The 12,235-nt window shown below is 39.7% G+C and overlaps 2 protein-coding genes across 8 annotated transcripts in view; one reads left to right on the top strand and one right to left on the bottom strand.

Moving 5' to 3' along the window:
* Positions 1–6,009, top strand: part of TRPM6 (transient receptor potential cation channel subfamily M member 6) — a 142,861-nt gene extending 136,852 nt beyond the window's left edge. For 5 of the 7 annotated variants that reach the window (XM_064490283.1, XM_064490280.1, XM_064490278.1 and 2 more), the window contains 2 exons: positions 3,584–3,621; positions 4,161–6,009. The gene's annotated coding sequence lies outside the window, so the exon portion shown is untranslated. The remainder of the gene's footprint in view (positions 1–3,583; positions 3,622–4,160) is intronic. The other 2 variants (XM_064490281.1, XM_064490282.1) reach the window with 2 other exon arrangements.
* Positions 5,712–12,235, bottom strand: part of RORB (RAR related orphan receptor B) — a 175,634-nt gene continuing 169,110 nt past the window's right edge. The window contains exon 10 of the mRNA XM_011000125.3: positions 5,712–10,986. Within this exon, the coding sequence (XP_010998427.2) occupies positions 10,831–10,986 (156 nt within the window). The 3' untranslated portion in view covers positions 5,712–10,830. The remainder of the gene's footprint in view (positions 10,987–12,235) is intronic.

Genomic DNA, 12,235 nt, shown 5'->3' with positions numbered 1-12,235 from the left:
ACAGGTGGAGCCTTGGAGGAAATACCCTCTGGTTTCTGCAAGGTTGAGTTCCACGAACCATTTCCCAAGTGGAGGATGGGAGAGCCTCAGAAAGACTCTTACTTCATGCTCATCAGATGTGTTCAGGTGTCAGAGTTCCTGAGAGTCGTATTGCTCCTCATAGAAAAATAATAATTATTATCAAATATTCAGATTAGTCATAAAATAATTTAATAAGTAATTTTCTTTTAAATGTTATTTCGTCAGTGATTAAGTTCCAGTATAAGCTTAATATTGGGTAGGGCTTTCTTGTTCTCCAAGATCTAGCTTTAGCACACAATTCCACATCCTGTCTAACATCTAACTGAAGAAGTCTAAGCATTTTCTAGAGAGCTCTGTGTATTTCTGGGTATTTAAGTTCTCAAGGTCACATAAACTATTCTGAGGTTGACTATTGAAAATCAGGAGTCACGCGGATGGTGCTGGAGCTACACTGTTCATGAGCAGCAGACAATCTAAAACCATACATTTACCATCCCTGCTCTTAAATCTTGCCACTGGGAGTTTCTCCTCATCTATCCTCTGGCCCAGCAGTGTCAACGTTTCATGGTCTCATTGGTTCCTTTCTTGGTGTCTTTCCCCCCCTATTTCCTCGCACACTTCCTTCTTCCTGGAGAGCCTCGGAAACTTTGAATTCTCCTCCAAAACTATTAAATCTCAATAGAACTAAGAGTTTTCTACTTAACAGAAGCTGTCTTCTGGAGCTGATAGTTGTGATTGTGAATAAGAGATGTTTTTTCCTTGGTCATCAATACAGATGAGTGGTAACCAATCTCAATATTTAAAAAAAAAAAAGATTTAGAAGGAAAAACAGATCAGTTATTCAATCCAGCTTGTGGCCAGTTCTGTGAGGGCATAGTTATAGAAACACTGAGTTAAAAGTAATGTTTTCAGGCAGGCATCCCAGAGCCTTCATAACCAGCCTACTTTTACCCTTTCTCCACTGATCTTCCATCATTGTTCACCGTGTACTCAGTCATCTGATTTCTGCTGGGGCGGCGTCCTTAGAAGCCTAGGACTTAGTTTTCTACCTTGTAAAAATCCTTGAAGCAAGGAATTACAAAGAACCTAAGGTCTGAGTGTGAGCCCAAAGGAGGGAAGAGAGAGGGAAAAACACAGATGATTATCTCAAAAAATTTCCTTCCATGATAGACTAAAATTGCTCCATTTTTCATATGTAAGGTTTTCTATCTTCAAGAAGACTGGGAGTGAGAAGTGAAAGATACATCTATTTTGATACGATATGACAAAGATTCGTTTGGCTATATACACTTGCTCTGCTTAGTCTCAATGGGATTAATTCTGATTTGTGGAAGGTGGGTAAGCCTGGCCCATCCCTACCTACTGTGTAATCCTGCAAGCTCTCTCTTGCTTCCCCCATCTTCTGGCTACATGTGAAGGATCCAGTGACAAAGATGACATCTAAGATGACATTTGGCCCACTGTGTTGCCTGCTACAACAGGAACACATGATCACAGCTGTAAAGGTTTCCATTTCTTAAAAAGTAGTACCTTCTCTAAAATTTCTTGTGCAGTGATACAGCTTGAGACAAAATTAGTTCTCCAGATTCTCTTCTTTTTGATGGAGACTTTGTGATTTGATGAAACCAGCCTGGGAGATTTGAGAGGGACATGCCAAGTCCAGGCTTTTGTCTAATTTGTGTTACAAATTAGTCTCCCTGGTCTCTCTGCTTGTTTGTTTCCTGCCCAGCTGAGTCTTCTGTGGAAATCGAGGAAGTTAAGTCTAACCTCTAATAGCCACTCAGGCTCCTTTTATTGCTTTTGGTTAAATCTTTGGAGAAAGGAAAGGAAAGAGTATTTTTCCAATGCCATTTGCCAATGGGTCATTTCCCCTCTCACTGCTAATGATAAAAAGCATGTCTATATCTGGTGCCTCTGCTGGAGGAAGATTCAAAGGGCAAAACCAGAGAGGTGACAGCGAGTATATAGTTGGGAAGCTAAAATTACAAAAGGAGAATGGCCCTGAATACGCGTGGTTGCCGTATTTATTGAATGCTTACTCTATGCCCTGCTTAGTGAACTTGGGAGACAAAAGATCTGTGACACATCGCTGTCAAGAATTCTACAGTCTCTTAGAATAATATTTATTCAGCCAGTTAAACTTAGCAAGTTCTAGTTCAGAAAACAGAGAACACTTTTATAACATGATGGCTTGGAAATCTGAGACATCTCCCTACCAAGATGGCCTTTGAGGGTTTGCTTCACTTCTACCTCCTCTCTCACTGGGTCAGGCTGCTGCTGCCACTTGGAGTATGAGGCCAAACCCCAGCTATTCCTTTGATGTCTGAAATGCCTCATGCACACGAGTGATTATGCACAGAATCACTGGTGTGATTATGGGAACATCTTGCCAGTTCTTGCTCTTAAATAAAGGAAAGGATCTATGAATGAAACAAAGCTTTGTGCACACAAAGAGCTTGATTGATAATTTTGGTAATGCTATCAAAGGTTAGTAACTGTCATCTTACGTGGCCCAACCTGAATTTTAAAAATAGTAAGTTTCATCTTGTGTTTCAATGCTGCTTAAATCTAGGTTTCTGAAAAAACTTTAGATGATTTTAGAGTGAAGAGTTCTGTGATCACTTGTTGGTGACTAGTGACATGAGCCTGGGATAAGTTGTGTTAATATATTTGATTTCTCTGACTGGTCGCTTGAAGACCTGATTAGAAACCAGAGGACATAAGCGGTGTTTTAACAGAAACATCAGTGCAGTTCTGTTTCAGGACCACAGGGATCTGGATGTCTTGAGTCGAGAAGTTGGTTGAAAAGTACATACTGCAAGGGTTTCCACTGGTTCCAAAGACTAAAGAGACTTTACAGAAGGCTTTCTAATGCTTATCCTGTCATACGGGCCAGTGGTTCTAGTTTTAAAATCTATTGCAAGTTGCTTGAAACTGCTTTTCTTAAGAGCATTTTAGCTCTAGGGACCCCAACCTACAACTTCCAAGCACCTGAAAAATTGCCGGCCTCTCTTGGAACTGCCTTTAAACATCACTGTGAGTCTGTGATTATCCTCAACTGCTTCTTACTCCAGCTTCAAGTAAGACTCAGAGCATTCATATGTTGGTGAGCATTGATTTTGCTGTTGGAGCAGCTTGGTGATGCTTTGTTCAAAAAAAAAAAAAAATCAGACCTAGAGACTTAATCATTAACTATTATCTGAAAGCTTCCATCTATTTCAGACCTGCTATCACTTATCTCAATAGCAGAAGAGTTGCATATGGCTCTGCTAGCTGGGGCTTCCTTTTATGAAAGTTCTAGAAAAGGAGAGCTATTAGCTTTATTTTGCTTATCTGTGAGAGATGTTGCTGTCTTTTGAATTGCATCTTGGTAAGCTGTTTGGCTAGAATGAAGCCTGGGTCTTTACTCAATGAGTGTTTCTGACTAAGGCCAAGAATTTCGAGAAAAAAATTACCCACTATTTTCTGGAAAAGGGGCAACTCTATAGGTAAGGACCCATGGGATAATGTTTTTAAAGCTAACTAATGTTTTTAAAGCTAAATCTATCTGTCTTCTTCATAGCCTCCTTGTTTCCTGTGTGGGAGAAAGAAAACAATGAGGTAAGATTTTTTTTTCTTTTTCTTCTTTTAATTTTGTTCAGCATTAAAGGAGGGAACTTCATAAACATTGATTGTCATTTACAGAAAACATTCAGAAATCATGTGTGCATTATCAGGGAATGCTAACAGTATCCAACTAATAATTTACAGGACATAAAATAAGGACAAAAACCTATTACATTCTAAAGTAATATAAAACTCTTTTTTTTAATTGTTAGGGAGTGCTGTTTTATTCTAGTATATTTATAATAAAAAAAACTCAATGCTTACTTCCTAAATGACTCAGGCTGCAGTTTTACCCATATACACAGAAATTAGGGCTTATATTAAACAAGGAGAGAGAGATCAGAAAATTGTAGATTTTAAAACTATATATGTCACTGGGTTTATTTGTATTTGCCTTTTGCCTCTATAGGCCAATAATAATACATGTAATAATGTAATTAAGCTCCAGAAAAATCAGTGGTGACTATAGGAGGCATTATTCCTTTAAAAAAATCAATATTATGCTTTTTAGAGTGAATACTTTTATTTTACAGATGTCTGGCAATGCAACTGGCTTGCTTTGCCAACAATGGCGTGCATGCTAATAAAAGATGCAAGCTGCACATTCAAGGTGCAGTGGGGTTGGCAGGTACAGCCAAGCCCCCAGCAGCACACAGTGTCCACCGCTGAAGGACTCAGCCCCACTCTTCACTTTACACATGTAGGTTGGAGCTAAGGTACAAACATTAAATCTCTGAATGTTGGAAGTATATGAAAATCATTTCTCTCAATCCTAAAAGCAAGGAAGTATTGTCAGGGATTTCAAAAATATTGGAAAGTCTCATTTAAATCTAAATATCTTTTTTTTAATTATAAATCGATCATCATAAAATACTAGCCTTTTAAAGTCGTATTTCGGATGCAGGAAAAGCATCAGGTTCATCAGACTTGCTCCTGCCTGTGTTGTTACAGCTCATGACACCTTCAATTTTCCAATTTTCCTCCCTCTCTGCCTCTCCCCAACCCTCCCCCAGGTTCTTGACAACATTTATTTGGTAAAGGTCAGTTATGGCTTCAGCGAATGAGTAGTCTGACCTCAAGTTACTAATACGAAATAAATGTATACAAAAATATTTTGTTCATCGGAAAGCAGAGTTTGTTTTCCTTAAGCTATTCCATGCAGAAAGAATATGGACAAAGCCACTTGCTACAAGGAAAGATGACTTATTCAGGCAACTTTTTTTTTTAACTTTCCTTTTTCATATTGTCTAGTTCAGATAGAGTCTGCAGGTCTTAGGCCAATCTTCAATACAAATTCTTTGGAGCAGATTTAATTGACAGCCCTGTTCCCTTCTCAGCAGTCTTACAAAAAGAAGCGTACACTTAGCACCAGTGACCCGTCAAGGTGCTTAACCTGTCGCAACCAGTTTCTGAGAAGTACATAACACGCAGAAAGGAAGCAAGTACATATTTGCTCTTTGTTGGTTTTTTCCCCCTCTAAAAAAATTGTTACAAAGTCTTATGCTTAAACAGAGACATAGAAAAATCAGTGTATTCACTGTCTCCAGTTATTTACAGCAAAAATTACAGAGACAGCATACATCGTATTAGACCTTCCACAAGCATATATTAAAAGTAATTACATTTGAAAAAATATTTTTATTTTTCCTCTACATTTCTACAATACATACTCAGTTTTCGGTAGGTGTAGTTTTCATTCCGTGTGTGTGTGTTAATCAGATGAAGCAGACGGTACTGTGCTTGGAGGTGGGATCTGGAGCTATTCAGACATAGCTGTTGTCTGTCTGCATCTGGTCATGACAGAGGCAGGCGAACGCCCTCCGTCAGCCACCACAAGAAGAGGATGGTTTAATATAAAGATCATGCTGCCCAGCAAGGGGTGGGGTGGGGCACATTCCCTGCGCTTTCCCTCAGCTGGGTTTATTCAGTTCTGGTAACCTTGTGCTTTATTTTTGGCCATAAGAACAATCACTGAGCTGCGTTTTCTCATCCACTGGAAGTCGTGCTTACAGTCATGCAGGAGGCAAAGATTACTATGGCCAGTTCACTTCGGATGAACTTCAGCAGCTTAGGAAAAAAGTGCACAAACAGACAACCCCCATCTGCTGCATAGGAATCCATGGTCCCACACTTAGAACAATGGCGGACTACCGGAGAAGAAACTCTTTAAATACAACCAAAGGAAAAGAAAAACCTGTCACAGATACTGAAGCCATACATTTAAAGAAACACACTGAAGACTCCAAAGCATAAAAATCGTGCATCTGACTTTCAGAAAAAAGTGCCAAGAAATCTATCTAACCACCTGCCTCTGTGAAGCTGGGAGTTGGGTCAACACAGAAGTGTCTTTTTTAAGCCATCATTAAATTGTTTTCATTTTTAGACTGTTTGACACTTTTTTTCAACTGACCTCTTACTATATCCTCTAGCAGGGATAGTCAAATACGAAAACCAAATTGAGTATCAGAAGAGCAAGCTCTCCTGTTCCCCCCACCCCCCGACCCCTTTAATACCACGCAGAGTTGTATCTGGCCAGACTTACGGCAGCCAGTCAGGCCCCTAGATTGGAATTTTGGTTTAAACTAGAGGTTGCAAACCACGGGCTGCCCTCTGCCCAGAGGCATATTTGTTTGATCTACACTAAGCTCTGCATCAACTGACATTTATAACTCGAGAGATTGCATACGATTTAGAAACTTTAGCAACACTTCGGCTTTAGCTGATGACTGGATGTCCCCTTTCACTGGAGCATTTCCTTGCTAGCTTGCCACTGGACTGCTTCACTCATTTGCGTCAACTCCCTGGCCTTTTCAGTCTTGAATTTTTAACATTTGCTTTAAATGAGTATGTGCCTCTGGTCCTGAGACACTCCCATTCCACCAACCCCAAATGGTCATCAACTCTTGTCTAAAGACCCACACGGTTTCCCGTATCAGGCTGCTACTTGTACTAGCGGGTGGAAACAGAAAATCAAACACTGCTTCATCTAAAGCAGATGGTAGGTGTCTCCCTCTTTTTCTACAGAGGGCTTTGTGCAAATTTTCACTACACATGCACATTCAAAGTTACTGCTGTCCTATTGAATGGTGGTTCTGCCAGGGCACAGACACCCTTGCCTGAATTTATTGTCAATTGTAGTAACTTCCTTGGACACAAAAGTTAACAGAGAAAAAAAGAGTCGGGAAAAAGTTATTTCTTCTAATTTCCAATAGCAGTAGAATTTTTTCCTTCTATAATAAATGGAAACAAAGACCATGGAACAAAACTGACATCATTTGCATCTGACTGATGTTTTTGAAAAAAGCTGGTAAGCTGTGTCCTTGGAACAGAATAATTGCTTTTGCAGTCAAGTCTAGTACACGTGGGAGCGTGAGTTGACTGTGTGGTTTTCTACAAACAGTTTAGCTTGACTACTGTGAAGTTATGTGCTGAACAGGCAGTTATGATAGGAAATGTACTGAGGCCTCCCTGGCACCTACTGTTAATATCCAGAGTTCACCGTGATTTAAAGTCTCTTAGATTCTAACAAAGAAATCTAATTACCCAAGAGACGACCATGCTTTTACCCACTCAGTGGTGCTGTAGTCCAGAGCCCTGAAGACAGTATTAAAACAAGGGGAATCCAGAAATGGTATGTTTGTACAGTACATCTCCACCTTCAGTCTTTGGGGAGAAAATTGCTGCGTGAAAAGGGATACAAAGAGGACTCCAGTCATGGACAGTAGGGGTAGACGTGGGATGTTAAGCCACACGTGGAATCCCTTATTCTCCTGCATTTCGTCCAAAATATGCCTTTCCTTTTACAGAGCACACGTCGCCTCCCTTGTCAGTGTCATCTCATGTCACTGAGATCTCTCGCTCAGGACTTGTACAAGCAGCTTGGGTTCTCTGGGAGATAACATATTCCTACAAATGGGGCAGCTAGATTATTTGGCTTTTAGCAGATTTTCGAAAACGAGGCTAAGTTGTTCTTACTCGTGAGAAACTTTTCAGCAAGTCCAAATAGTCAAATACATTTACGTGAAGTTACTGCTTGTTGGTCTGAAAGCCTTGTCAGAGTGGTTCTCGCATTTAATTTATGCCATTTATGTTTTGTTGTCATTTTCCTGTTTTCTTCCCCTCCTTCTTGGTGTACCCTTTTCTTTTCCCCCCCCAAACGAAACATCCCTGAGTGGATACAGTGCAACATCTGCATCAAGCAGTGATTGTCATTTACGAAGCATGAAGTGAAAAGGACAGAGAGATCACGGATCCTTTCTTCTAGTGCACACTTTATCATGAACGTGTTGTGAACATGTGTGAGTCTTCAGCGGGGGAGAGACATAGATTGCATGTGGGAAAGAAAGTTGTTCTCACTCAAAAATCTCAAAATACCTCAAGATGTAGTCACAGGAGATGTTCAAAGGACAGCTTTTAAAGGTGCTTTGTTACCAGTGAAAATATGACTTGGCCCTCTTTCAAGGGACAGATTTGGCAACTGTGGCGAAAAATGGAAATCTCCTTTCTCCACTAAAGGGGGCTGTGTACTGGTTTCCACTGTTTTGTTCTGGTTCAGTTGCTAGCTGTTTCCTGTCCCCTAGCTTCAAAAGGTCTGTGCCGTCCCAGTGAAATGCTTGCACTAGTGGAAACGACACAAATTCAAATCCAGTACCTCCTGAAGCAAACGTAGGGAACAATCTTTTTCCTACATCACCCATGGGACAAGGGAGGAAAAAATTCTCAGCCACTTCATCAATTGAGCCAATTTAAATCCTCTAAGGTAAATGGGAGGAAACAAATTATTCCCTTTGCAACTGAGCAGGAATTACAGGCTGACAACGGGAAACACTAGGCCAACAGAACAATGAAAACAAAGTTTGACATAAGTTCAAAGCTCAAAGGGAAACACCAAGTAGACACATTAAGCATTGCCTATCACAAGCCAATCATAAAACATACATTGCATTTGGAAACGGCTTGGTTTAATTGAGTGCCTTCCATTACCCTGTTTTCCTAGCAATCAGTAAAGTAATCTTTCCATTAGAAGGAAATATGACTCTTGGAATTAATTCTTTATACAAAGAGCTAGCAGGAGTGACATTTACACCAAAAAGAACGGAGTCCCTGTAGCAGCATAATAAGCAGTCTACAGCTGTCTTCTTAGACACTGAAGGTAATTTGGTTCAATGTAGTTAAATTAATTGAATATAACAGTAGTTGAGAAAGAGATTCATTACTTTAAAGCCTTTTTGTTTTTCCCCATTGGTTCGGAATGCATCAATCATGAGGTGGGAGAAGACTCTTTCATAAAAGACGAACACTCCTGTTTGATCATCAGTGAGGAGGTCTGTGGCGTCGCGGAGATGGCTCTCAACCATCTAACTTCAGGACAGCATAAGAGATTTAAAAAAAATTCGAAGTTTCCACTGATGGAAACGTCACAAAGCAGGTGTGCATGTACGTGTGCACGTACACGTATGTGTGTGTGTGTTTGACCAGGAGAAATGGGCACGTCTTCCTGAATTGATGGCCAGGCTACCCTTATCGGAGATCACAATTTTCACTGTCTTATACACAAAGCTCTTCTCTAGCTCCCTTTTAAACAATCGTATTTCGGATCTGACAAGACCAAAGGCACGAGGCCTCCTGAACACAGGCAACACAAATGGCTTGGAAGTGATGCTTTTCTGCTGATCACTTTGATTGGAGGGCAGGTGGAGAAGTGAGGACTGGTACTAGGAAGTCTAAATTGTCTAATCCTGATCTCACTTCTTGTATTCTGTACTTTTAAAGGTTGCTGGGGGAAAAAAAATCCTGGGCTAGATGGATGATGCAGTTTCAAACTACGTAGGAAATTGTTTTGGCTTTGGGATGTATTACTTCTGTAGAATAACCCAGGTCTTTTATTCTAATCTATCAAGGTTTTGCTCTATTTTTATAATACAGCATTTTGGAGTTGAAAAAATTCAGAGGCCCCAGACTGGAAGGACATAGAAAGTCCTGCCTCCCCCTTTATTGCTGCTCTCTCTAACAAACTTGTTAAAGAGAATGACTACAAAGAACTCTTTTTCACTTTGTACATTCTCTTCCTACCTCTTCTTTGCAAAAAAAAAAAAAAAAAGGTGATTAGAGAGAAAATGTTTACATGAAACGGCCCTGGGACCCTGGGTTCTCGTTTACTCTAATCTTATTAGCAAAACATTGCTGGTGCTCATAGTTTACAGGCTGTATTTCTCTACTGAAGACACAGTAAGCACCAAAGTCAAGTTTCTTTCACCACCTGAAATCCAAAGAAAAAACTGCTTTTTGTGTCCTGGTGAAAAATAGGAAATAGCTATTGTTTGGTCAAAAAAGCCCTGGACTCCATAATGTTATTTGTGGTCTAATTCTTAAAACAGGAAAATGGCTCCAAATGTGTATTTTTTTCCTCCAATATGTACCATCTTGACAAGGCTTTGATGTCATTGACAGAAACAGAGTGTTTATACAGAGGCTGTGCCTTACATTTATTCCTTTGTAAACTTATTTCCAAATTGGTACCTTCCTGCCGTTGACTACAGATGAAAACTCTGGCTGGGAAACCAAAATCCTGATTGTCTAACATAAAGGTAACATGTGACATAGAAGGTAAATAACATAAGAGAGCCTGACTGAACCTCCTTTGCTAGTAGGTATGGTGTCTTAAGCCACAGTGCCTGTGCATGTGTAAGTAATAGTCATATATAATATTCTCAGATATTATATACTTATTACATACATGCACAGCGCTTTCCAAGACAGCTACAAATTTACACATGCATCAACTATCTAAAAACATAGAAATTGGTAAGCCTATTAAGCGGAATTTTCTTAAATTATATTTGAACAATCAACAGGAAAAGTAATCATGTAAAGTACTGCTCTGTTCTCATAGGTATCTACAATAAAATTCTATAAACAGTTGTCTCCCAAAACATACCTGAATAAAATTAAAAAAAAAAAAAAGATAACACCCAGTGTCCTATATTTGTATATTTATGGTCATTTCAAGAACAAACAAATAAAAGAGCCCCACTCAGGTGCATATTTACATTCTTCAAACTGTAGCGGTGAAAAATAATTCTATGAAGTGCAGGACATTCCTAATGTTGCAGTAGTGACATTTTCCTTAAGTCTTCATGAACACATTGCTTTTGTCTTAATGGTGATGCATTCCACGACTGTGAGACAGTTCTCTGGTCGCCTTCATTTGCAGACGGTGGCACAGTCAGGATTAAAGAGCTCCTTGTATAACGGAGGAAAGAGTGTATTCACTATGTCTGGATGCGACTGTTTAAATACCTGCAGCTTCTCCCCGTGCAAGTTGCAAACTGCCGTGATGGTCGGTATCTTGGCTATTAACTGCAGAATGGAGAGACAGGGAAGGAGACAAAAGGGGGAAGCTCATTAGTGCTCTGTCTTCTGGATCAGCATCCTTCCTGGCCCCAGATGAAGGCAACGGCTTCGGAAAAAGATGTTTAGAACGAAAGAAGGCTCACTTTCGGCTTCTCCTTTAGAACAAAAACAAAACACAACCTCCCCTACTCTCTAAAGAGAAAATAGAAGGAAAGACAGCAGAACCAAGCTTCCTAATTCGTTGTTCTTATGTAAAGTATGGGAGGTAGTTTAGTTTCATCGTAAGAGAAGGTGCTGGCTCTGCAGGCTGACTGAGTCGGAATCCTGGTTCCAAAATAGCTCAGTGGCCACGTGGCTGTGACATAGTCAATGTCTCAGTTTTCTCATTTGTACAATGGGCTTACTTGTAGCACCTGCTTCATTGAGTTGTATGGACGGAGGTTATTCATGTGAAAATGTTAAGAATACTGCAGGCATGAAACAGTTGTTAGCTAATATTATTATCTATCATTTCCCATAGGTTTTTATGATGTGAATATTAGATTGTGAGTTGTGGAAGGTGACAGTGTTCAGAAAGTGTAACCTAAACCATATGAGGTGTAATTCGCCATGATCTGGACGGCTTTGCTGTTACGGTCACTAGCCTGCCCGCACCTACCTCCCTAATCCTTGCCCACCGCATTGCGAAAATGAAATCTGTACTTAATCAAGACAGACTTTGGGAGGTCAATGGCACTTAGCTTCCTTAGGGAGGTGTTTTAAAAACTCGTAGGAGACTATCCACTTATAATTGTCGGGTTTTGCTATATAAGTATCATGTACATTTTTTTTGAGTTTAAATACCCAGAAGACAGTGTTTTACAATAATTTAAAATATCCATAGTTTGCTAAATGCTATGTAGGTCTTAGGAGATGGACAATTCTAGCTTTTAACATATTTACAATTTAGAAAACACTTAGACGCCATCATTTTGTGTCAAAATTGCTTAAAACCAAATGTCATTGTGATCAAATTACTGTGGGAATAAGATATGCTCTCACATAGATAATACTTTTACAAAAGATAAGCTCGATAGTTCAGAGAGCTGACCAAAGGTGCGCTTGAAAGTGATGATAAAACAACATTAAATCAAATCACCAATTAGGCTCACTGTGCTCCCTACCCTACTCAATAATAAGAAACCATTTCAGCCTTTGAAGTAAAGGAGGAAATAGATAATTAGTTACTTTGTGGCTTTTCAAAATCAGAAATTTC

The sequence above is a fragment of the Camelus dromedarius genome, chromosome 10 (assembly GCF_036321535.1).
Source record: "Camelus dromedarius isolate mCamDro1 chromosome 10, mCamDro1.pat, whole genome shotgun sequence".
Classification (NCBI taxonomy): Eukaryota; Metazoa; Chordata; class Mammalia; order Artiodactyla; family Camelidae; genus Camelus; species Camelus dromedarius.
The sequence above is the reverse complement of the archived record's forward strand: the minus strand, read 5'-3'. Positions and strand labels throughout refer to the sequence as shown.